The following is a 27399-nucleotide window of genomic DNA, read 5'->3' as shown; positions in this document are numbered from 1 at the left end:
AGTCAAAATTCTCTAAGTCAATTAAGTTATTGGAAAGTGTATCACACAAGTATTCTTCCATGTCAGAATACTGAGCCTCAGTCTTACTTTTGCACAAAGCTGCAATGTGCAACTAGCTGGCTTTTTAGGCTTGTATACTGCCAGGCATCAAAGTGTTTCTTCTGGGAGGTCTACTGGCTGATGTGAATATTTAAATCTTGACCTTTTCAGTGATGTGAAATTCTGTTATGAAGAGACACAAAACACCCAATGTAGCACAAAGGCTCATTCAGCTATCCAGATGTAAGGTTTTATGTAGTGCATAAAAGTAAATCTCCAGTAGGTCTGGACTGGAAATTTTCCACAAAAAGTCCTTATTGTATTTTGTCAAATTACTCTTCACTCAATTTCAGTTTTCAATCTTCAGTAAGATAAAAATACCTAGCTTACTTTATCAGAAACACAGGGGAAGATGTGAACAGGCACTAACGAAGGCCTAAACAGAGCCAGTCTTTTCTCTCACTGAGGCATATAGCCCCCTTGTCTCACAGTCTGTGGAAGGTAACTTTTTGGCATTTCATCAACTGACAGTGGGCTTTCTTCCACTGTCTCAGGTCTCACAGTTTGTCCTTCAGTACATGTCTGTAAAACATTTGATAGAGCAGCTTCCTGGGTATTTTTTTCCATCCCAAGGCCCAATGGCTGTGAACTCTGACCTGAGATCTGCAGTTGAACAAATCCAACAAGATCTCCCTCATTAGCATGAGTAATCTGCTTTGTTCTTTCAAAGCATGGCCTGTCTGTGTTGATTTCATCCTGACCACCATTTTGTCTGAAATACTGCTGCCTCTGTACTGGACTGTCAGCTCCTCCAGCATGATCCTCTGGTCTCTCTTCTGAATCTAGCAGCGGCTGAGTTGACTCAGACCTTGAAAAGACTTGTACAGGTGTCTGGTCTCTGTAGCCATTAAGCACTACAGTCGAATACTGTACAGTGCTTGAAGTGTTCTGTGTTGTTTCACCTTCATCGCTGTCAGAGACGCTTTGCCTAGGAGAAGACATGCACGAGGATCCTCCAATACCACTGCTGTGCCCTTCTGAAGTACTTTTTTCCTTTTTAAGCAAGTCAAAGGGTTTTAGATCTTGCTCTGAAAAAGACTTCTTGTCGTCAGCTTCTATTTCTACAACGCTTACATCTGTAAAGCTGCCTTCTGGGTACATCTGATCTTTGGAATTAAAGTTATGCTGAAAGAAAGAAATGCATGTTGCCTAAGAGGAAGGTTATGTTAAAAATCAAAAGCCTCAATAAATACATTAATGTTTATTTGTAATGCCTTTTAATTTCTTTATGTAAGTTCTCTTTACTAAGTCTGGCGGTATCTCCAAAGCATGCGTTACAAAAATGAAGGATACAGCTTTGTTTCCAATACAGAGTGTAAATTATGAGGCTATCCTAAAATCATAGTGGATGTGTGAGCAAGTCTTTGTTCTTATTTTAGTTTTTCTTAAGAGGGTTAACATAGAAGCATTTGCTGCGTAGCGCAGGAACATTCTGTACTGAGAACCACACATTACTTCAAATAATATACTCAACATCAGAATGCTTCTTCACAGAAATTAGCCACAATTTGTTGAACAGAATTTGCCTGGTCATTTGCCCCACATGTGGCACAGATTTTTCTGTCATCTTCTTATTCATGAGGAACTGTTTATAGCTTTCTCTCTCATTCATGACTCAACTGCGCAAATAAGTCACTTCAAGGTTTTAAGAATGGGAGTTGTGAATTGTTTCTTTAATGCTGATTTCCCATAAATGAGCAAAGAAATCAGTACTTGATCCTTCCAACTAGTAAACTGAATCTAACTCACAACTTTAGATCCCATGCTAGACTCTGAATCTGTGCTAAGAGCCATGTAAATCTAATGCTGAATCTACAGGCGCAATAAAGTCTTCTAACCATAATGTATCACAGTGTCAGTGAAACTCAATATTCAGGTTTTTCCTTGAATTTCAAGTATGCTAGAAGACTCCCACTGGTTAGTTTATCTGAAACCTTGCAGACTAGGAAGAGACAGGATGCAGGAAGGTATTACCTTAGCTGGAACTTGAGGAGACCACTGCGCAATGTTGCTCTTGGATGGATCAGGTACAATAGGCCAGATATGTTTTTTAATTCTGTAAAGGATTAAAAACAGAATGAAGTCATAAGATGCACTCCCCAAATTCCCTATTCATAGAAACTACAGCAGAATCCAGGATGTTACTCCCTTGGATAGAAATTCTGCATTCCAAATAAGAATGCTTTCTGGGTTACTTTTCATCTTTGTATGAGGCTGTACTACTTAGCAAAACACAGCACTACACTTAACTTCTCCACACATTAGATGCAACTATCAATGTAACACAAAAGAGCAAACTGTTACAGTGAGAGATTTTCAAATTTAGAGCACTCTAGAATGTACAGAGCTATTACTTAGGTAGTTTATGATGCATACCAGTATGAAAATACAATCCTGCTCCTTTTTAATATAACTATGAATACCAAAAGGTCAAAATATAAGCTAACTTCACAATTAAAAATAAAATATTTGTAAGGAAAACTTGCTTTTTAACACCCAAGAATGTCCTGTTACTTAAAATCAGAAGCTTCTGTTGACACATCACCCCCAACCAAACCAGCTTTGAAACGGATACACCTATCTTGCTCTTTATGAACAGGCTCCCACAAGAGATCCTCTGTAGGAGAACTATGAAGAACAATTCAAGATGGGCTTTCCAACTGATGTCCATAAAGAACTAATTCTAGGAGCAGCAGGGAAGTCAAAAGCAAAAGGGCATAAAATACTGTCTTTAATTAGAAAGAAAGTATAGTTGACAGGGACATTGGAGAGGTGCTATGCCTTGCCAGGGGAAACACTCCAGCAGTGACATCTTGGTTAAAGCCACAGACAAGAGTTTTGGGGTGGGGGAGCAGGAGGAGGCAGGTTGCTTCCCAGCACACAGGCAAAGAGCTACAGGAGATCATGATGTCTTGAGTTCTTTTTTTCTTCCATAAAGCTTAAATGTTTGTCAATGTTGTAATTAAATACCCCAATTACAATGAAGAGATTTCCTAGGGAAACTAGATTTCCTAGAAACTAGGGACCATAATTCCACTCACAGGATGACTAAGAAAGATAGCCTGACCAAAACCTAACAAAGCTAATCCTAACTATGTCCAGCAAGGAAAGCATTAATTTTCTTTCAGTTTTGGATCGCAGAACATTTAGTATGCCTGCAAATAACAGTAAGGAATTAGTGTGAGAAGAGGCCTTGCTTTCTCAAGGAAAACACAAGTTTTTAATACCAATCAATATATGCTATGTTCTGACTTTTTCAGCTCTAACTGAAGAATACTTAACTGGGTTGGTATAAATAACTGCTGTTTCTGTTATGCTCAGAAATATAAGAGGAAGAGGAATTAATTTATACTTACAGGTCACGTTTGTTGAAGCAAAACAGAACTCCAAGGAGCACAATCAACAGGAATGCTAGACACACAGGTACAACTATGGCTTCAATTTCTCCTTTTCCTGAAGGAGGTGAAAATAAGCAGTTAAAGCCCGCTTTGGCATTTAAGGAACTCAGTTCCTTAACAGCTGTACATATTTCCAGAAGGTTAGGAAGAACCTGAAATACCTCAATGCTCAGTCTCAAATCTTCACATTCAGAAGAACCTTTTCACGATATGAAAAGTGCCTCCTGGTGAAAACATGAAAAGCTCTGTCCTGACAATCTAGTGCCTTAAATCAACCCAATTCTGAGTTGATCTAGAAGTTGTAGTACTGGCAAAGCAAATAATTTTGTAGCTTGGTCAGGTATGACAGTAACATCTTTTGTCAATTCACCTGCTGCCCAGGTGTTTCAGTGCCCCAGTGCTGTCATAACACAGTCATGGTCAAGTAAGTAAAGTAAACAAACACTACTCATCCATCAGTTTATTCTGTACATGAAGCGCTCTGTCTGCAAACACAAAAGTTTGCATTATTGTTATGTACTCCTTCCAATGTTTTACACATTCTTAAGTAAACCTGGGAGAAGAGCAACACTATACAACAAAAAGCCTCCTCTAAATTTAAGTGTCTTCCACTATTAAATTCAGTTAGTAATGTTGCTGTTACCCCTACATTTAAGAAGCACTCAATCTGAACATACAATAAATTCAGCTCAAAATGAGACTCTGTAAAAAACTGTAGAAAACTTTCATAGTGATATGAAAGAACATGGAAGGGCCCCAAGAATGACATATGCTGACTGGTATCTACATCAGCAGATCAAGATACAAGCACACATCTCTACAGCTTCAGCACACCTTATCAAGATTAAAAGAAATACTCTGATTAGGGGTAGGTGCCACTGGACACCAAAAGAAGCAAGGGCACTTGGTAAATCCTAATGACTCATGAAATGTCAGGGTAAAACACAATAACCTGAAGTATACATAAAACACATCCGAAACATCATGCTTAATGACGTAAAAAGTGCAATTCATGAGGTTTGCAGAGGATATCTTGCTCTCTATATAATCAGAAAAATCCTGACTCAACTACCTCTTAGTGAAAATGCACTAGACAAGCCATCCAGGTATTAAGAACACTGCAAATTGACTGTAACTGAAATTTTAAAATAAAATCACCTTCCCCTTCTAAAACACCTTTCACAGAGCTCCACTGTAATGCTGCAACATCAACTCCTACCTCTACCCACTGTGCCACTCTGCCTTACCAAATTTTTGTGTAGTAAACGTGAAATCGGGACCGGTTCTGCTCCCATTATCTGTGGATGCCATCATCCGCACAGTATACAGTGTGTCACTGGTTAGAGAGGAAAGGGTGTACTCTGTTTTGGAAGGATCCACTGTCACAACTAAAGAGAATAAGAAATTTATACTAGTTTTCTACAAACTACAAACAAACTAGATCTCCACAAAAACAGCAACTTTAAGACATCAAAGCTTCAGACATGAAAGGTAGTTTAAGCAGAACACACAGCAGACAGAAAACACAACAGTCAAAGGCTACAAATTTGTACAAGTAATGCCAAGATTTATTCTTTCTGCATTTAATTTCCTCTAAGATTTTTTCCCCCAGTTTTTTTTCCCTAAACTAAACTACAGTAGAGTAGTACAATTGAGGCCTAAAGTCTGTCTAGTAAGCCAAATACAGAGCACTAACGAGGAACTGCTAGTACTGACTAGAAAAATAAGGTAAGGAATAGTATGCGCAAGTACCTGCCACTTCTAATTTAAGCAAATCTAAAAATTAAAGTTTTGATAGTGCCAGCTGCCTGTAGTATGCTTGTAGGTCATACACACTATTGAGAACTAAGATGCACTTCAAACAAGATTATCTACATCAGCATTGTATTGACCTACAACTCTAGGAGGATTAAAAGACTCCTCCCTGCTTCCTTTTCTTTTGGTTTTAATCATAGTTAAATGCAGTCAGCTCCTTTTGTATCTTGAATGGTCTGCTATCATCCTGATATACCACCATGCCATTCTGTATTTAGATAACAGTATGGGAGCACAATACTCACAAATCAGCTTTCAGAAACTAAACTCAGTACCCCACTATATAGAGACTAAATATTCTGAATTCTTTACTAGGGACCTTCTGTTCCGTACGGAGGGGTATTATGGCTCAGATACCAGCTTTACATTCTCAGAACAGACTATCAGGTATAACTGATTCTGCTGATTCTGAAAAAAACTGATTTTTTCAGGAACAAATATTATGAAAGAGACAGATGAAACGCTTCAATGCCACAAAACATTTCTGTTTTCTGGTACCTGTTTCATTTCCATCAATAGTTTTATAAAGGATGGTGTAATTCCGGATAAATCCATTTTGCTCCTCAACTGTGAGGTGGTTCCACGTCAAAACAGCTTCAGCTTTTCCTACTTTTTTTGTCTGAACAGTAGGTCCTTTTGAAGGACCTGCAGTGAAAGATGAAGATTAGTTTTGGATTAGCAATCTTGCATTCACAGAAGCAGCGTATTACAAACACTGAACTGTTACAGCATAAAAATTTCAATGGAATAGTTTGACTAACTCATCTGGAAAGTACTGTTTTCAAACAACATAGACACTACAGAGATGTTTTTAAAAAAGAAACTCAGAAACAGATATGAAAAGAAAAATCAGCACATTGCAGGAAATCTTCAAATGAACTTAAGTCTTGATTTCACACTTGAAATTTAAAATATATCAGCATATAAGTATCACCATTATAAATATAATATATATTACAACACTAAAATAACAAAATAACAAATTCATGTCTAATTATCTGATAAAGGTTTGGAAAAAAAACCAAAACAAAACAAACAGAAAAAAAAACCAGCCACAGCCAGCCATCCATCTAGTTCCCAAACACTGTAAAAAAGAAGAATGGATGATAACAGAAGGGAAAGATGAATGATGTCACCTGACCCTCAAGTACTAAGCAATTTTTCATTACACAGTCCACATTAAAGCAAAGGCTTCTTTATTTTTTGTCAAAAAGGGTCAGTGTACATGCTTCAAGGTGATGATTTTTATACTTACGATCTTGCTTAAGATAAGCCTTCACAGACTGTCCACTTCCTTGACCATCAGCATACAGAGGGTACACAGTTATCAAGTAACACTTGAAAGGCTTTATACCTAATAAAAGTAATTTAAAAGATGCTGTTTCACAGATGGTCAAATTGCTCACCATCCCTCTCATTTACTTCAGATACAGGCTTCCAAGTTTTTGCTGTTTAACTACATGCACTTGTACCTAATGCAGCTGAGTATTTTCTAGAGCTCATTGATACACTGCACCAAAACATTAACTAAAGGAACAACACTCCTGTGAAATATTAACTAAGGGAACAATATAATGGTACACATTCAAATGTAAAATTTAATAAGTAGACTTCAAAGAAGTCGGGGGGGGGGGGGGTTTGTCTAATTTATTTTAAATAGAAAGCCTTTATTTGTCTGTAGCATTAACTCCCCAAATTACCAATTTCAGATAATGATCATAATCTCAAAAGAACAATAAAGCTGATCAAGTTTTAATGTTTGAATTCAGTAATCAAAGAATCTGATTTTGAAAGAGCTCAGCCTTTTCAGTAATTTAATGGTTTCCAAGAATTAGAATACTAAAACCAAAATCAAGATAAACCCCTTTTTGTTACATTACAGAAATTTCAAAACAAGATCAGATACAGTTGTATAGTTGACAAAAATATACAAATACTTCCATACATTCACAATAAACTAATTGAAACTCTCAGCATTAAACCCATCTACAATAAAACTCTAACCACTACGAGGATGTTTCTCATCTTCAGAATATTAAGCAGGTTTAGAGTGTCCTACCAAGTATATGTAGATTTATAAGCTAAATACCTTTTAATTCGACACCTTGAACATCTCCTAGTGCAATCTGCCATTCTATGATGCAGTCTGAGCTGCTGGACACCAGACACCATTCAATCACATATTTAAGAACATAGCTGTTAGGAGCAGTCCACCCTACCCACAACTTGTCATGTTTAGGTAATGTTCTAAGATTCTTCACAGGAGCTGTATGAAAGAAAAGAGAAAAGTGATCAATACTGACAGTTTTTTCATGACAGAAGTGGTTCTAGCAAATGCTGATACTCTTGGGTAATGGTAGCAATTTGACAGAACCGAAGTAAACGTAAATGCCATTTTCTGTAATTTGGGAGGTTTACACATGGCTCTTTACATCAGAGCTCCAAAAGCAGTATCAGGCTATTTAAAAACTGGAAGTTAGACTCAACTTCTCTATTCTCATGGACACTATATTTCTTTCTTCATAAAAAAGGTTTCATTTCAAGAGAAATCAGACCTAGAATGGAAATTTACAAGTGTATCAGTTACACTCAAGTGTACTAAGTACTCATACTTTATGTACAGTGTGTACATATATATATATATATATATATATATATATATATATATATATATGTGAGTAGATAGTATATGCAATGTCCAGCCCAGAACTGGATATAAACACATCCTGTTCACCTGTTAGGTGAACAACTAGCTCATGAGTTAAGCACAACGAGTTACAGTGAATGGGGTGGTATCAGACCAGGGACCTGTCACTACTGGGACTCCATCCTTGGCCCTGTGCTCTTCAACAGCTTCATACACGACTTGGACTCAGGACTAGAAGGGACACTAAGCATGTTCCCAGGTGATACAAATCTGGGAGGAGCTGCTAACTCCCTCAGAGGGAGGGAGACCCTGCAGAAAGACCCCCACAGATTACAGAGAGATGGGCAATCATCAATTGTATGAAGTTCAATGAGAGCTGCTCCTGGGATGGGGCAGCCCTGGATGTACAGACAGACTGGGGAATGAGAGGCTGGAGAGCAGTGCCATGGAAAGGGCCCTGGGGTTCTGGTCCAGGGCAAGTTGAACATGAGCCAGCAGTGCCCTGGCAGCCAGGAGGGCCAAGCGTGTCCTGGGGCCATCAGGGACAGCATCACCAGCCAGGCAAGGGAGGGGATTGTCCTGCTGTGCTCTGCTCTGGGGCAGCCTCACCTCTAGTGCTGGGGGCAGTTCTGGGTGCTGCAATATAATGAAGGTATTAAACTATTAGAGAGCACACAAAGGAGGGTAAAAAAGATGGAGAAGGGCCTTGAGGGGAAGCCATAGGAGGAGCAGCTGAGGCCACTTGGTCTGTTCAGCCTGGGGGAGACTGAGGGGAGACCTCACTGCAGTTACAACTTCCTTATGAGGGGAAGAGAAGGGGCAGACACTGATCTCTGCTCTGAGTGACCAGTGACTGGATCCAAGGGAATGGCCTGGAGTTGTGTCAGGGGATATTTATCCTGGTTATGAGGAAAAGGTTCTTCCCCCAGAGGGTGTTTGGGCACTGAACAGGCTCCCCAGGGCAGTGATCACAGCATCAAGCCTGACAGAGCTCAAGAAGCTTTTGGACAATGCTGTTGGACACATGGTGTAAATCTTGGGGTGACCTGCGTAGGGCCAGGAGCTGGGCTTTGAGATACCTGTGTCCCTTGCAACTCAGCATAATCCATAATATGTATTATATGCTTACATACTATATATGATACCTTACTAAGTACTTCCTCCTAGTTGCAATACTATTTTGTTTGAATTATACCCTTAATTAATTAATCTAACAGTTTCAGTACGAGTCTGTCTCCCTTGATGCTCACCTGCATCTATCCATATACCTTTTTCTTTCTATCCTGTCAGTGTTTGGACTGTCTAAGAAAAGGATGGAAATAAGGATAAACCAGCCTGTCCTTAACAGTTGTGCATAATGAAAAGAACATAAGAAAAAACAATATAAGCAGTAAAGAAATAGTGGAAGCAGATGACAAAACAACCAGGTAAGATACTGAATGAGACTAGGACAAACAAAGAAAGGAGTGGGAGGGAGATCAGGAAATTAAAGGAGGATCAAAGGCAGAATAGTATATACATAAGTATATACCAACCTTTGTGTGTTTGTTTTTAATAAAGACACAAAAATACCTGCTATGCTAAAGAAAGAAACAACAAGGAATATAGTACACAGAAGCTGTAAAAATTAAAAATCAGCAGAACAACACATATAGCTTCAAATAACACCAAGTACACAAATGGCAGTATATACAGAAGGTATGAGACTGTAGATAATTCAGTAATATGTGCCCAAGTAAAAGGTATTATTTTATGACACTGAAGATTTTTTTATAAAAAGAGCCATGCAGATTTACTTGACATAGGCATTACTATGACACTCACCTTTTGAATTGGTTGCTGGGATAAGCAGAACTGATGGAGGAGAGGCCCCAGCACTGTTACGGGCAATCAGAGTCACTTCATAAGTCCCTTCGGGCAGCTGTAAGGTCTGATTGGTGCTGGTAACATTGTATTTCTTCACTGGATTGGAAAGAGATGATTTATCTCTGACAGTCACTTCATATTGCAAGATTACCCCATTGGCTTCAAATGGCTTCAGTGCCTGTCAGAAACACATCTTCGATTAAGCTGATACTCAACAAATGTAATGTAACCCTTATCGTCCTTATGGCACAATTAAAAAACATAAGAACAAGTCCCATAAATCAAATACCTGTACATTGAAAAAAAGCATAAATAAGCTGGGCACATTTCTATAAAGCAGTCACTTCCCAAGTCTATTTCTGGTTTAAATACTCTTTTCTTTGATAATATCTAGTGATTTAATAAAAGCTGCTCTGTAAAATTCTCTATCTCTTGATAAAGTCTCCATTATATGTGCCTTTACAAAAACACAACGGCATAAAAGCCATCTCACACCTTTCTTGTGTTAATATGACGAACATGACAGTTTATAGACCAAAGGAAAGCAGGGATTGGGGAATGATCCTTCTGGATCCCCAATTAGCTGGACTAATCATCCAGTTGGACACTGCAGCCTTACTGCACACAAATGCCCAGTGCTGTTTTTAAAAACCTTGGCCTCTGCAGTACCTCAAGAATTAATGGATTTTGCAGATGGGGTATCACTGTCAAGACAGTGCTGCCACGTTTCAGGTTACAGCAGAAGGCATGACATGAAGCTATGCTTTGCTCAAACAGCAGTTCCAAATTCCCAGAAGGACAACAAATGAAGAATCTGAAAGTATATTCTGTGTACTTCAGGTCACAGATGAGTGTCAGCTAAATTACAGCCTTTACATCTGTACATTTCATTTTTCATAACTAATTACTAAAATAAGAATACCAAAGTCACTCACTTATCAAAAAACTGTATACTATCCCAGCCATCTCTCAAGGCTGAGATTTTTTCCAGTTAAAAAATTAATGTTTTAAAAAGAATGCTCAATTTTTGCAATTCACTTTACCTTCCATATTAGATGCACAGTCCAGGAAGCTGGTGAGTGAGATTTATCAATGATCCTCCATATGGGTGGTCCTTTAGATGGTTCTGATGAAACAAACAGTGTTTGAGAGGAGAAGGATATTTGCTTAATCTGTTTGAATTAATCTTTTGATTATCATTATATGTTTACTTTCTTAAAAAAACCAAAACATAGTAAAAAGCATTTCCTTGTGCTGGTTTTACCCTGGAGGGAGGGCACACTAGGAAGGCTCTCTCCATGAGAACTTCCTCTGTGACTTGCTAGGACCGATTGGAGGTTGGTTTAGTTGCTGACAGCCTGAGAAACCAATTGGAAAAAATTATCTCCGTTAATCATATTTGAAGCAAGTGAACCCCAGGAAAGCTCTCTTGCATTGCCGACCTTTCAAAGGTAACACCGACCTGGCCCGGGCCCGCTTCCAATGCGGCCCAGGCGGGAGCAGCTCCAGAGGCTGCTGGGTCCCGTCTTTAACCAGGGGTCCCGGTGGCCAAGGGGAGCAGAGCCCATTGCTGGGATCCTCGCCCTTTTCCCGGTGTGTCCGTGGCTCGGGGGGCCCTGCCCTGCCCCGGCTCGGAGCAGCCCTGGGGTGGCCGAGCCCGCCCGGCCGCCCTCACGGGCTGGGGGGAGGCAGCCGGGCCCGGTTCGGGAGAGCCCCCAGGGCTTTGTGTGCTGGGCAGGGCAGAGGGAGAACCCCCGGGCTGCGGCTGGAGCTGGGGGCGGGCAGCGCCGGGGGAAAGCCATGGACACACGGCCTTGGCACCCATTTCTCCTCTGGATGCGCTTTGCAGTTTTCGTCCTGCCCCTCCAGCGTAATCTAAATAGCCTGAAATCCTGACAAAGCTCCAGCATAACCTAACCCAACTCCTGCAACTTCTGTGTAAAGTTTTAATTTTTTTCCCCCCAATGCTCAAATAAAACTTACAAACTTTTATCTTTCCTTGGGTAAAAGGGAGAAGAACAGAAAAAATACACTAAAGTCAATAAAGTAAAAGCTAAGTTTCTAAATGGAAAGAGAATGAAAAGACACCATAAAGGTTAGCTGAAATATCTTTTTTTAAGTTATAGGAGTGAATTGTACTTCATGAAAAATTCCTTTACACAATAAAAAAAACCAAAAACATGAGGAGTGGAGCAAAGGGTAAAGGGTTTGAAGAATCCTTTACCCCGAGGAAAAGAGGGAGATCACTGTTCCAAGAAATGAAGTAGGAACAAAAAAAAGTGAGCTGAAAAGAACTTTTGCCTTTGAGTAGCTCATCTTTAAAAGTAATACCCCAGAACTTTAACATGGCCCGCAACTCAGTTCTGAAAAAACTATAAAGTGGAAGAAAATTCATAACAACAAATCCCGAGCACATATTAATCATAAATAAGTGAAATCAAGAGAACTGATAATTTCCTCATGGTAAAAAATTCTTATAGCTGAACAAGAAAAAAAGCCTCTCACAGAAGTGAACTAAAAAAAATTATTTAAGTAAAAAACTGACTGAAGCGTCCCTGTATGTTATGCTGTAACAAAAGGAGGAAAAAAAAACTAGTTTAAAAATCTGTTCTGAATTTATTATTATTCTTCTTTGTGTTGTTAATAAAAAGGGAATAAAGAAAAACTTTAAGTTTTAAGCCTACTTTACTTTTACTCCTAATTCTATTTCACAACAAAAAATAAATATATTACAGTTAGCAAACAAACTATTACAGCCCTGCACACCTGCACCCTGCAAACCTTGCTACTGTCTGCATCCAGTGTTGTTCCTACCCCTCAAAATCAAGTTACCTGAAAAAAGGAAAAGTGCACAAGAGTTAACAAGGAGACAAATTTCTCCTGGCAGTAAGACACCTTGATTTTAAAAGGGTAACAGAACTGCAGTACTTTTGTACACTACAATACATTTTGGCACCTGTACTATGAAAAAGTGGCATTTCCACAACAAATTCCATTTCAAGGTAACTATGACAATATTTCAAAGTAAAGTGAACCAACTAATACAACACTGCACAAAACAAGAAAAAGTGGCCAATTTTTTGTGAGGTCTTAGTCCCAAGAGAAAATTAATCTCAAAATGAATTATATCTTTAATCTTGTAAGACTTTCTTCTCAGAGTTCTTTCACAGTATTCAGTGTATTATGAGGTTTTGGCTTTTAACCACAAACACCCCTCAGTACCAAGTATACAGACAGCGTGCATCTCATCTTTTATGCTTTACATTGTGAGAGAAGAATTATGAACTGAGGCAAAGGGAGCTCTTACTTGAGTACCCAAACTGGATTCAAATGAAAAATGGAGCAACTATACATCTTGTGTAATAGAGCATATAAATCTAACATGATTGATGTTCACTTGCTACATCTTGTAACATCTTTACTCTGAGTCTCAAGTAAGACACAGGTACTTAATCAGTATTAGTACTATTTTTGCAAAATGAGTCACCACAGCAGAACAGCAATGCAACCTAAATAGGCAGGCAGTCCTGAAATCACCGTTGCACAGCCCGAGATAGAAAACAAAGAAAATTAAGTCATACTATGATTTGGAGTTGAAAGCAGAGACAAGAATATTGACAAATTTTACAGTATCTCCCCCAGATTTGCGACAGAACTGAAGCAACGCCATCATGGATACAAATTCCACTTGTTTTAAACAACTACAGTAATCCCTCTTATTTCTTGTCTAAGATGACAAATGAACTCAATCCAGATAAAACAGGAAGAACTTCCGACCTGTTTTAATAATGAAACTTGTATTGGCTTAACTTGATGTGCACTGAAACGCTGCAGTGAACAGACTGTTCAGAAAAGACACGCCTTAGAAGATACTATGGAACACACAGTTATTACAGAAACAAGATCATAAAGGTGCAAGCAGGAAAAGCTAAAGCACATTTACAAACCAGAAAAATACCAATCAGCTTGACACTGAAGCTAAATAGCTATCACAAAGTATTTCTAGCAACTGGATTTAATAGATTCCCTGCTGAGTATTAAGTACGTAACACTGGCTCCCAATGAGGTAGCATCAGTATACACCAGTATAAGCCAGAAACAAAGCCAACCTTGCAGGCTATCGAAGTAGAAAAGAAATAAAAATGAATACTTTGTTAAAATTTACAAGTAAACAAGAATGTCTTATTTAGATGCTTTAGTGCACAAGAGGCTACACTTGCCATATGCATATTATTTTATATCACTGCTTTATTAAGTTTGTGAAGAAGCCTATGCATCCTGTATGACTAAAATCTTGCTTCCTAACTGTTGATGATTGTTCACCTATGACTTTTACTAGCCTCCTAAACATCAAATTTAAAAACTTTATAAACTTCATTAACTAAGGCCATAGGTCTACTAAGAAAACCTCTTCTAGGCTAGATAACTCCTGTTACAGAGAATAATCTTCAGAATAAAAAACTAAGCATAGAGCTTAGATTTCTTCCAGAAGACTTTGAGAATACAGTTTTCCGTGAAGAAGGCTCTTCTTCCCTGCCACTGTTCTAGCTGTTCAGGGAGCACCTCGACACGAGCTTAATGGGAAGCTGTTCTCATGCTCCTTGGAATGCACAGGTCAAGTCAGCCAGTGCTGAAAGTAACTCAGGAGACCTTTCTGCTTACACAAGCAAGCAGCTCAAGCAAGGATACATCATTTCAGCTAGCCTTTGCCAAACTACTGAGCACTCACACACTTCAGCAGTCAGTGACCTACTTTTATACATTACTTACTATCTTCAGTGGTAATCCCAGTCTTTTCTTCACTCCAGTCACTCCAGTAGCCCACTCCATCTTCCTTCATGCAACGAATGGAAAAGACATACTCCGTATAAGGTCTGAGACCTTGAACACTGAATGAAGTTCTTGGGGAAGCTGTATCTTCAGAAGGAACCTGCAAGTGTGATGAAGACTTTAAACACTGATCAAAATACTGCAGAGCTGAGTACTACTGTGCTACTTCAGCTATCATCCAAGAAGGCTCCATACCACTCACACACCTTTAAAACAAACAAGCTTTTCTTCCCTCTCATTTCCAAAAATGTCAATTCTCAAACATTGTTTGGTAAAGGTTCAGTCAGATTTGTGTGTCTTTATCAGGTGTAAGAACATACATACACTAGAAGAGTCAGGCAGCTATCTCAGGAAAATTTTTATTTTTTTTTCAGATTACCTTACATCTCTCTCCTTCCTTCACACAAATCTGCTGCTTACTAATCTGTAGTACCCTGCACCTCACAATTCAAAGCTTTGCTAGGTTACCTGCTTGATTATTGATTCCAAAAGTATTGGTTACTCTAAGTTAAAAGTGCAGGATCATTGCTTCTACTGATCCAGAACAGTGCTTCTTGAGTGAATAGTTTTAGAGTATATGTAGTTTTGCTTATGGATTATTTTCACAAGCTCTTTCATGTATCTTAGGTGAGCAACCAAATGCCAGAAAAGTATTCTCAGTAGGTATGTAGGGAAGCAGGGTGGAATAGATAATGGACACAAGTACACATATTGACTCTTCACGTTATTCCACTTGCAACTAAAGGCTTTTTACAGTGAGGACCCCTGCAAGAAATGACAGCAGATAAAACACAAATGCAGGACAGTTAAGAGGTTAATCCTGAGGGCAAAGAATTATCAAAACAGCCCAATTTGACCACAGCTGAGCAAGTTCAGCTGATTTAAAATCTACTATTTAATTTGTTCTGTGTGTATGTTACAAGCAATAAATAAAACAATAAAAGTTAGAAGAACTTGTCCTCTTGTCCTATCAGGACAACACCCACAGATCCTGGAGTTGCAGACTACATTGTACAGGACAATGCTTTTTAAAATACGAATACAGGTGAGCTTAATAGCTTCTGCATCTAAAGCCACATTAGTCACAAGGATGTGTGTTAGGCTACCTGCTCCAAACAGAGTATTTTGGTAAAACCAGAAACAATCTTCCTTCCAATAACTCACAGAATTCAGAGTACATCTGGGCCTCTGCAGGAATACTACTGCTCTGAGAGAAGACTTAATTCAAGGAAAACCCAAGTAGCTATTAAAAACACGTCCACAGGTTGATGTAAAGAAAAGCATCCCACAGTTCCTGATGACAGGAACACATCATAGTACAGGTTCGGTTTACTCCTTACACTTTTTCTGTTCTTAACTGCCTCACACTTGAGGCATGTACACAAAGCAGCCAGATTGTACAGAATTACACAACCATCTAGGTTGGAAGAGACCAGACACCTAGCACTGCTAAATCCACTCCTGAACCATGTCCCTGAGTACCAACATCTAGACCTTTTCTAAACAGTTCCAGGGATGGTAACTCTACAGCTTCCCTGGGCTAATCCTTGACAATTCTTTCCAGAAGAAATTTTTCCTCATAATCCAATGTAAACTGTCCCTGGCACAGCTTGAGGCCATTTCCTCTTGTCCTAACTTGGGATGAGGACTTGTTAGTTGGGAGAGCAGACTGACACTACATCCTCCTTTCAGGTAACTGCAAAGTGTTAATGTCATCTCTGAGCCTTCTTTCCTCCAGGCTGGATAACCCCAGCTTCCTCAGCTGTTCCTCGTTAACACTTGTGCTCCAGACCCTTCCCCACGCCCTTCTCTGGACATGCTTTGCTCAGCACCTCGGTGCCTTATCATGGAGCAAGGGGCCCAAAACCAGGATTCAAGGTGTGGCTTCACCAGTGACAACACAGGTAGACAATCACTGGTCCTGCTGGACACACTATTGCTGATCCAGGTCAGGATGCCATTGGCCTTCTTGGCCACCCAGACACACCCTGGCTTCATGTTAAGACACTGCCACCAGCACTGCCAGGTTCTTCACCACTGGGCAGCTTTCCAGCCACTCCATCCCAGCCTGTGGCCCTGCCTGGACCTACCATAGCCCCACTGCAGTTGGAATAAGTTCTAAAATGCATCCCAGCATGATACAGTATTTAACCAAGCTTTGAATTACATTTAGATCACTCATTCTGCATATACATGGGAAGATGAAAATTCATTCGTTTTCTATACATTGCATGTGCAGAATAAAATTTAAAATAAACATACTGCACTGTGACAGGGAGGACTGCAGAAAAGTCCACAAAGATATGAGAAGATCACTTTACTCAGACTGCCAAAAAATACCTAGATCACAGCCTCCATGAACAAGCTAGATAAACTTCCTTGGGTGGCCATGTAAGACACAATGAAATGAAAGTGAATGCTGGGAAGTGCAACAGATGGAACTCCAGTTTGACAGATGGCTGGATTACAGCAGAATCATGGCCAGGAACATTAGTGGTATTACCTCCAACCAGTTTGTGTCACCAACAATCCTGTAGCGAATATTGAATTTCAGTGTCATCACAGCATCTGAAATCCAATTCTCCCAGGAAAGCTTCAGAACAGTAGGCAGTACTCCTGAGCTGACTGATACATTCTGTGGAGACAGTGGTTTAACTAGAAGAGAAGAAGTGAAGTTAAATCCACAGCTGTACTTAATCATGCCTGGCACACTGTTAAAGTCTTTCAGGACCTGAAATGGGTGCTACTTTACACTCTTAAATCAGACTACTAAACAAATATCTTGCTATCTGAATTGTGATGAGATCTCTCACCATCCCTACCTTTGCCCAGCACAGTTCAAGCTCTACTCAACAACACTTATGCAGTGATAATTTCTACAGTGAAGAAACATTAATATACTAGTTCAGCAATATGCTGCAGCAGCAGCAGTAATTTTCTATTAAAGGTTTAAGAGGCATATAGTTACCAATATCAATAGGATCAACAACAAGAGGATCAGATTCAGCCTTCCCAAGTGCATTTGTTGCTTCTACCCAGATCTCAGTGTTAACAAAGAACTGAATATCAGTAATGGTGCAAGAATTGTTTACATCCTTTGGTACACAGTCAGGAAAAATCTCTTCTGGCCTAAATAAAAGAGAAAGAAAAAGTAAGATACAAAGCAGTGTTTGGTTTTCTTTTGAGAATATTTTAAAGTAGATCAGAGTAAGCAATCAATTTATCTTGTAAGTTTCACCTCTGCCTTAACTTTGTAAGCAGAGGGAAGAAAAAGTGAGAATGGCTTGTTCAGCCACAAATGCCTGATTGCATTACAACTGAAACCAAACAAAATCTCTTCCAGTCACATATCTTCAAAAGTACAATCTAGAGCACCAGAATTAAATTTGTATGAAAACCTGACTTGGCTTAAAAAAAGAAAAGAACAAGAACTGATACTATTAATCAAAAGCAATATGGTCAGTAACTGTAACACATTAGGAAATGTAGTCAGTGCTACCTACATACCTGTCAAGAGTACAGTGTTAGAAGTGCAATACGTAACTTCTGTTCACCATTTTCTGCTACACTAACACTAGACAGTTCTAGAGGCATCAGAAAATTGGCAAAGCATTATCTGTGCATACTTTCTACTCAACTGTTACCAAAACACTTCATCAGAATGAGGTAGCTGGAAAGCTATAGGCAATCATTCCTGTTTCCAGAGCAATGCAACAATCCTGTTCATTCCATTTTAAACTATGAGAGACTATCTAAAGAGTTTTAGAAAGCAACTTAATTTGCTTTCACAGGAGAAATACTTTGCTGAAGTTTTAATGCTTGGATTAACTCAGAATAGTGTTTGTTCACAGTTCCTATGAAGTGCAAATAGACAATACCTTTACAAAATTCAGTCATTTTATTTTAGTCTCTCTGCTTAGAATCATAGAATGGTTTGGATTGAAACAGACCTTTAAAAGTCATGTAAGTCTGATCTTCCTGCAATTGTATCTTCTACTTGTTTAGAATGGGATAGAACTGTCAACCCAGCAAAGTGTAGAAGTTTGGGTACAGTCCCCTATTATTAGATGTACTGTACTCAAGCCACACCAATAATGTATTTGAAGAACAGAAAATTGAGATAACCATTACTCCAAAAGTTCAGCAACAAAACTTCAAGTCTGACTTAGAATTACTTGAATTACCTTTTAAACTCTCCCCTACCCCCTCATACTAGACAGACAGAAATACTTCAGAAAACTGGACTTACATTAAGAACTCTTCCAAATAATCAGAAATTACAAGTACTGTTAGGTTAGCATAAAAATATTCTTCAGAATTACTTAGATATTCTATAGAGCACTACTTACCAGCTGTATCTCAACCTGAACTGAGTATCCAGGAATGTGTGCCTTCCAGGGTTCCAGGTACAAGTCATAACATATGTGAATCTTGACACCTGATGCACAATGCAACTTAAGTTCTTGGGCTTCTCTGGGGCCACTGTACAGAGAGAGTTACCAATAATTAATCTATACACACATTTCAGTCGAGCAAGGATCTTTTTAAGTGTCCCACTAGAGCGATTTCTGCAAAAATCAGAAGTATTTAATAAGTTTTTTTCTAAAGGATGTAGCAAAAAGTGCTGGATATCATCCTGCAATCAAAGTCAAGAAGCTTACATAGCTGCTTTGACAAACAAGAGGCTGTATTAAGGATTAAGCACCTGCTAGTAAGTAACAACAAAAACTTCTCATTCTGAAGCAGAAAATCCTGCATTAACCACCTCTCATCAAAATATATTATAATTCACACAGAAGAAAAATACATTAATAATCAGTACTGAATTGGCATGTGGTAACTTTGCCAGTAACCTGAGCTCTAAAGGGCAATTTGATACCCGCTGAGGTATGGAAGAAGCTTGAGCTGCAAACCCACGCAAGAGAGCTAAAGGATCTTCATCACTGTAGTGTGTAAGGAACTTCTTCAGAACGCAGCAAAACTATTTTCTTTCTCTTTTAAACTCAAATTACAACATACAAAGTCTGTTTCTATCTCCTATGTTATCACTATTTACAACAGTATAATGTACTTCGAGAATCTTACTTGTTTTCCAGCAGAGTGCTAGTTTCAATAGAGCATTATGAAGCCTATTGCTTTCTTCCTGAATAATTCTATTCTTCTCAAACCTGTTATTAGTCTCATTATTTAGTTTAACTGACAGTGTCAAAATACAGTAGCTTTAAATAAAAGTGCATCTCAAGACTTGCAACATGAATTACAAGCGCAGAATGTCATCTATACTGTCATTATGTTTATAGTATTAGAAAAATTAACCTGTCCTTACCTGACCATATCTTTTACCTTCTTAAAATATTTTTTATTATCTCTTTTCTGGTACAATATCTACGCCTCAGAAATTGAGATGGAAAACATTACTTTCCTGTGATAGCATTTTATAACTCATGCTAGAAGCACAGCACTTTTAATTGTCAACTCAAGCTGGCCTTTTACATGCAGACCACTGAGCAGCTGCAGTACCTTTTGCCATCACTAGGAGACAACATAATTCATCAGCCATATCATGTGATATTTTAGGACACTACAACACTTGTACTACTAACAGGACACCAAGTAATTAAGAAGTAGCATATTATGTTATTCACATGATTTTCTCAAGACAGTCTTGTCTAAAAGCACTTGGTCTGAGCCATGCAAGTGCTCTCATTCTAGAATAAATGAAGTTTATAAGTACTTAAAACTATTTTCTTAGGTATGGAGGTAAAGTAAGGCAAATAATATGTTCCATCCTTAAGGCAATTCAGGTTAGCTTTAGCAACAGACTGACTAAATACTTCTCAGTCCATTAATGAAGAAAACATTATTTTCAAAATCTTAGTATGAATTCAGGACACATCACCTAGAAGTATTTCCCCCAACTCCGATACAGAATCAGTAAGTAAGGAAAAGTTAATTTCCTACTTTCTATTTCAGTTAAATACCCATCTTCATTCTGTAATTCAAATCTGCCGCTTTTTGTTGTTCCATGTGTTTCCCTATATCAACACTGAAATACTCTATAGAGTATTTTCTACTTTTTAGAAAACTTTATTCAGTGCATTTTGAGCAGCTGTGCTGGTATGCAATTTGACAATATTTTTACTCAATTATCCAGGAACTGAGGCAATAAAAATAAGTGGCTTAAGGTGTACACACTTTATTTTTTGCGTTTTCCCATTTCTCAGAAACAATTTTCTTAAGATCAGAATAAAATGTTAAAAACTGTACTCACAGCCCACTGAAACTGTAATTCCATAAATGTTCTGTTCAATCTGTCCATCTGCTAAAATGTTGCATGTCAGAGGAGTAGCCAGTGAAGAAGTGTCATTGAATGTGACACTGGAAACTGTTCTGTTTATTTCACGATACTGTTCTTTAGGTACCACTCTATTTTTGATCTTCCAGATAATCTGACTGGCATAGATATTGCCAAAGTCAAGACAACTCTCATTCAGGATGCATAAGGCTGTGAAATTGGAACCAAGGGCCAGTACAGGTGACTCTGGAATGATGTGACCACATGACTGCACAAGTCCGCCTGAAGCTAAAAAGAAAAATTTTACATTTATTTTTTTTTTTAAAAACTGCACAACATTCCCTAATCAATATTGCTGATACATCACTAGTGCAATGTCAAAAACACTATATGCATCTAAGAAGCAAGTTAAATAGTTACTTGACAATTATAAAACTGAAATGCATTAGTAGACCACATGAAGACTTAAGGGCAAAAAGCAGCATAGTGCTCATTAGGCTTTGGAAAAACATTTTACCAAGCTAGGAAAGCTCTATGCATAAACAGAGGCACTTAGAGGAAAACCAAGGGCTGCATGTTCATATCTTTTGAAGGAGGAAGCTATTGTACTTGAGGTTACTCTTTTGATAAAGTATTTTCTGTTAATTAAGTTACCATAGGAAAATCATGCTAAGCATGCACCTCTGTGGTTGTGAACTAGTCGGAAGACTAGGTATGTCTGTCTTTACACACCTTGCTTTCTGCCCCCATCCAACAAGTAGCTAAACAAAAAGCAAGCAGGTGCTTCAAACATCTGATGTAACTAATTCTATATCCTCTTGGTATTTGAGACACAAAACTCTTACCATCAGGAGAACAAATATTCAACAGCAGACAGAAGCCACAGGCCACCCAGTTCCACCTAGAAAACATGCTGCACAGAATTTCTGTAACAAGGAAAGATATTTTTAAGTTTTAACTATTATTCTTCACTTTAGATCAATGTTAAAATCAGATTTGTATTTGCTCTAAGATAATTTCTCACATATACACACTTATTTTTCTGGAAGCATTTTTATCTTCTCTTTAGAATGGGCATATTGTTTCCATTTTTCTTGCGGCTAAAACAAAATCAAATGTTTACGTAAAAATACTGAGGCTGTTTAAAACTACTTTAATCACAAGTTTATGAAATGTGTCAGCTTTAGGTTTTCACACTGTATATGAAAACAAACTTTTCACTGGTAACTCTGTAGGAGGTTCAGTTAGAATACAGGGTGTAATACTTTAGTTCAGGTTTTAAAATATAAACCTATGAATTTGATTATGTTTATCATATGTACCTAACTTTCAAGGGCACTGATACAAAAGCTTCACACAAGGTTAAGAACAGCTCACCACAAAACTATGTGTCTCATTTACAAGAGTGACTTAAAATACATTCATGAATTACAAAGCAGAATGCTTGCATGATAAGAACTGTTGTCTACTATAGAAAAAGCACTAATTAATTCTTCAGATTTTACCAAGGGAGTTTGCAATTCCGCAAAAGTACATTTTATAACACAGTATTTATTTCTGTATTGCAACAGAGCCCACTCATTCTCAAATCCTGACATTTCTAAAAAAAGACTTAAGGAGAAACTGAAGAATTCACACAGTAGCTTCCATCCCCACTGCTGTGAAGCCATTAAGTCTATTCTGGTTTTCTCAACTTAGAGTTTTAAAGCAGTCATAAACTACAAAAAGCAAGTGACCATTCTCTACTAAGCATATGAGCTCTATTATTTTTAGCTACATTTACTTACCTTTACAAGAACAGGTAGATTGGCTTAGTGAAATAAGGCATTTACTTCACAAGCTGCTTTCTAGAAGCAGACTTCATACTATTCTTACACCTAGAAACTAAACATAGCCTCTTTAGGTTTACTAAGATCTGAGATGAGATAGTTTACAGTTTCTGAAGTTTGTTTTCCACTAACCTGACACAACTTCCTTGGAAACTAGTATTCTGAACTTTACCCCATAAAAGGAAACTCACTAAAAATTTTAAGGGGATTCCACAATACTCTCTTGACAGGAAAATTAATAAGATACACTTACTATTATCAGAAGAAACTGTAATTTAAGACAGTAAACACACTTTTGCTTTTATTGCATTTACTTTATAGTAGTGACAGAAGGACACAAGGCATTTCACATATAAGTAAAACTAGGCAGACGTTTAAAGCATGGATCACTACCAAGCCAGAACCTCATTCCTCACACATCAATACAACTAAGCCGTTTTTGCTTTACAAATCAAGATAAGCAATGTAATGTAAAGAAAATCTCTATTCAAAGGAACAACTAAATGAAAGCAGATATCAAACATTTATAGCAGTTTCATCAACCTAGAGGTCTTTAGTTAGAACTAAAATAAAGGCCATCAGAATTACCCAGCACTATCTTTATTTGCTTTTATGCTTGCAAGTTCATTACTCAAAGCTCACCAAAAATTCCTATATAGAAATGTTATAGTAGAAACATTGTGATTTAAATACTTGACAAATGTTATATTAACAAGTATCTGTCACTGGAAGTTTGTTGGTCTGTTTGTGACAAAAAAACCAAGTTGTCATCAGACTGTAGCTACATGGCATTGAGAACCAAAAAGCTATTAATTTTTTCTATGTCCTACTGAAATACTCTCACTGAGTTGGATAGAAGAACCACTTTATACTGCTTTAAGTGCAATGTGTATTTGGATATTTATTACAAGGGTACAGTACAATAACCACATAAATTGATTCTTGCTTATTTTGGAAGTTTCCAATATCCAAAAAATAAGGTTTCTAAACCACACATGAATTTTGGCATTTAAAAAAATCCCAACTAGTGTAAAAAATTTTAATAAATTTTTACATTCAATGCAACCAAATTCTAAAGAGCATTCTCTTTTAGTTTAAATCACTAAAAATAAAACCAACACAGTGGTTTACTTTTAGTACTAGTTTACTGCTTTAATGACTTATGTTAACACTAACTAGAATATTGCTTGTTAATCAAAGCCTATTGAGCTCTACTATGGACAGACCTTAAGATCTGTTATTTCAAGCAAGATTAATTTAAATTATTTAATCAGAACAATCTGAGTTGCAAAAGATCTGAAATTCATCAGAAGTCATCAGAAGCCTGAGGGCAACAAGCTAGGTGGAAAGAAGCAGGGGCTCTTATTCACTGCTAATTGCCAAAAGCTGCAAAAGAACAGCAGAAGCACCTTTCATACCGAAGGAGCAATAATGAAACAGATGTAAAAAGGGAAGTTCTTACAATGTTGTTTAATTTCTCTCACATTTGCTATCATGATTCATGCCCACCTTAGAATAACTGCAGGTCACCTAAGCTATTACATCATTACAAAGTTACTTGTTTTCTTTAGGGTCATTATTTATTAAAGTCAAACAATATTTCCACAGAACTATTCACTGATTCCCACACCAGCAGTTATTAAGTATGGCTCAGGTTATTAAAATCATATTGCAAAGCAACTAAAAGAATAAATAAAAAGCAATAACCAACTTAATAAGTAAACAATAATATATAATTATCACACATTTTGTCCTAAACGATGATTTTTCACTGGAAATTAAAGTTAAATTCCTATCTATTCATATAAATGCCATTTCTATATTCAACTGCCTTCCAGACTTCAGAAACAACATCTCAGTTGTCACAAGCCAATTCATTCACGCATAAGAGACTGAAGTTCAAATCCCTACTACCCTGCAGTTTGGAATGTTCAGCATTTGTTTTGAGGGAACAAATAAACCCTCCACAAATCATACCACTCGAACCCACTGCAGTCAGCTCCTCAAAGGCAAGAAAATAGAGCTTCATGCGCCATCACCTGCAAAAGAGTTAAATGGAAAGCCCACCCACCTACAGTATGGGAACCAAGCAGCTAAAACTATAGTGTCAAAGGCATGTCACAATTCAGCATATACCTGCTTTAGGCTGTTCTGATGTATTTTACTTACCCCCACCCCCTGATGATCAATGCAGTTTGAAGAAGACTGAAGCTACACACCTCCAAACCCACAAAGGGCTATTACAATCCCTTCTAATGTGTGCTATTTTTAAAAACATTAGTGTCTCCGGCTTTTACAAGACTGATTCTTAATTGAAATGTATTTCCAGGGGAAAGATCCAGAGTTACACTAGACACTTCCATCCATCTTCCCTACATAGAAGCCATAAAAGAAAATGAAAAAACAAAATAAGTGGTGGGACTTAAAACTAACAAAACGAGGACCCACACTTCATATCAGAATGGGCAAGATACTCCTACTCAAATCAGAGTCTTCTTATCCAGAGTGTGTAAAAACACTCAGGTAAAAACAGTGTAGGAACCCAGCATGTAAGTTAACCAGACCTTAAAAGATAGTGCCATCATTCAACAGTAATGCTAAACACTAACTGTTCACCATTAACAATTTTAAGTCAGACTAAGATGTTAATCTAAACAACAGAAAACTCAATCATTTATTTCAGTCACTATGCACAACTCAACCCAAGTTTTATATTTTACTGACTGGTACAGTGTATATTTATCTAAGGTGAAAGCTGAACCTGTTGCTGAATGAACACTGAAACAGCTAGTCAGTTCAGATGCTTTTTATTAAAAACAAACAAAATCAAAGAGCCACTATACTATGCAGTTGTTGTGGATCACTAAGTGAAGAGGCAAGGGGGACAGCGAAAGTAACTGACTTTAGACATTTGCCAGCTTATTCTCATGGTTTAGCAGCAAAAGATCAAAATCCATCAAAATACTACTGAGTAAAAACAACACGGTAAATTTAGAATGCTGCTGGTGACAGTCCTTAACTGACAGAAAATAAATTACCTCGAAGAGGAAAAAATCTGTTAAAATGCTCCGATTACTTCTGTAAAGACAGACTTAATAAAACTCATATGCTATGAGATCACTCCATTTAATGTCCAAATCAAATGGGACTTGTATTATTCTTCACATCCTGCAGCCATTTTGAAAGGAAAGCACTAAGCCTTTATGCCTGATCCGTAAATTGATGCTTCATGCAGCGTCTTTGAAAAGCTAATAACAGCCATAAAATCAAACTTTATATGCACAAAGTAGCAACAGCATTGAGTTTTAAGATCAATCTGTGACTAACAGTCTGCGAACTAGTATCAGGCTTTCATGCCTTAACTTACTCTGAGCAAGAGAGAAATCTTAAAAATTAATCTTATTTCATAAATCATGAGATTTACCCCAAAACGAACATAGTGATATGTCATTTTATAATGGGTTATCTCTCCATTTCAGAGAAGTGGCAACTCCTGTCCAAGTGACCTACAAATCTTGTACAAAACGCCAGTTTAAGAAACAATAGCTAAAATAACAGGTACTTGCCCGCAAAGCCAGCTTGGAAGTCAGGAAACATAGATAACACCACAAGCACCACAGGAAGATGATCAGTCTCTATTAAGGCTCATCATCACATCAATCACAAGAGAACAAAGGTAGTGGGAATCTGGATTTCCAGAAATGCCTCCAAAAAAAAAAAAAAAATGAAGACCTATGTTTACAGCCTCAAGAGATAATCTGCCACTAGGAATCCACACAGCTCAGGGAGATGGAACCAGGGATGCTACACAAAGCAGCTGCTGCTTGATGTTTTATAACAAGCCAGACTGTACTTAAAGCCATCTAAAAGCTGCAACTATCCTCAAGGAATTTTGATTACCCAAACACTAACTGCTTTCTAATTAAGTATATTTCATCTGCAAGCTTCCTTCCTTCCTCCAAGCTTACTTCCTTCTTGGAAATATTTATGAGGCTCAAAAAACTCCAGACACCTCTAAGAGAAGCACTTGAAAATATTATGTAACATTATATGAACAGCAGATTCTGAAATACTTTTTCATATTTAAAATGTCTACATACAAATGTCATCTCTACCCCTTTCACTATCTAAGCAAGTAATTTATCTATATTACTTATTCCTCTGTCTCTAGGAGGAATTTTATCCCTGGAGTTTTAGTAGAGTCCTCGGGATAAAAAATAGGAAAAAAAAAAGACCAAAAAAGGTATACAGTTTAAAATTACTGAAATACCTAATTAGAGGCAGCAAATATTTGCTTGCAAAATTGAGGTTTTTCTGGTACCTTCTTAAAACTGTAAATCAATTCCTCTGAAATACTTCAATTTTCTCACAGCTAGCAAGTAGTTTTAGTCCAAAAATCAAGTTAATTTACACAAAGTAATGTTTTAGCACTCTTTGTGCTTCAAACCTTCCAGACTGATCACAAGCAGTGCTGCTTCTCCAATCTAAAGATAGTCCTTGCCAATATAAGAATAATTGATGAAAAAAACGGCCAAAAAGTTTATTTAATTTCACATAATTGTGCTAGTGCTAATCCTCCAGACAAGCAGCAGGAGAACAGTGTCTCACCTTGGTGTACTC

General features: G+C 37.8%; 1 protein-coding gene across 1 annotated transcript; it reads right to left on the bottom strand.

The window, feature by feature from the left end:
- Positions 1-462: 462 nt before the first annotated feature.
- On the bottom strand, positions 463-24808 carry IL6ST (interleukin 6 cytokine family signal transducer). Its single transcript, XM_062513962.1, has 16 exons — positions 24757-24808; positions 21796-21876; positions 20927-21238; positions 19005-19137; positions 17624-17784; positions 17159-17310; positions 14596-14755; positions 10869-10951; positions 9784-10003; positions 7402-7578; positions 6568-6666; positions 5811-5957; positions 4745-4885; positions 3456-3552; positions 2074-2155; positions 463-1224 (listed from the first exon to the last, which is right to left on the bottom strand). The coding sequence occupies exons 1-16, from the start codon at positions 24806-24808 to the stop codon at positions 499-501; spliced, it is 2823 nt and encodes a 940-aa protein (XP_062369946.1). The 3' UTR covers positions 463-498.
- Positions 24809-27399: the final 2591 nt, after the last annotated feature.

The sequence above is a fragment of the Cinclus cinclus genome, chromosome Z, assembly GCF_963662255.1.
Source record: "Cinclus cinclus chromosome Z, bCinCin1.1, whole genome shotgun sequence".
NCBI lineage: Eukaryota > Metazoa > Chordata > Aves > Passeriformes > Cinclidae > Cinclus > Cinclus cinclus.
This window is presented reverse-complemented; position numbering and strand designations above follow the sequence as displayed.

Bases quoted from the DNA above. Each gene is read 5' to 3' on its own strand.
- IL6ST (XM_062513962.1), bottom strand. From the start codon at position 24,808: ATGAAGCTCTATTTTCTTGCCTTTGAGGAGCTGACTGCAGTGGGTTCG. The intron at 21,877-24,756 runs GTATGATTTGTG...TCCTTGTTACAG, and splicing joins GACTGCAGTGGGTTCGAGTG to AAATTCTGTGCAGCATGTTT. The intron at 4,886-5,810 runs GTACCAGAAAAC...TATTCTCTTTAG, and splicing joins TATTGATGGAAATGAAACAG to TTGTGACAGTGGATCCTTCC.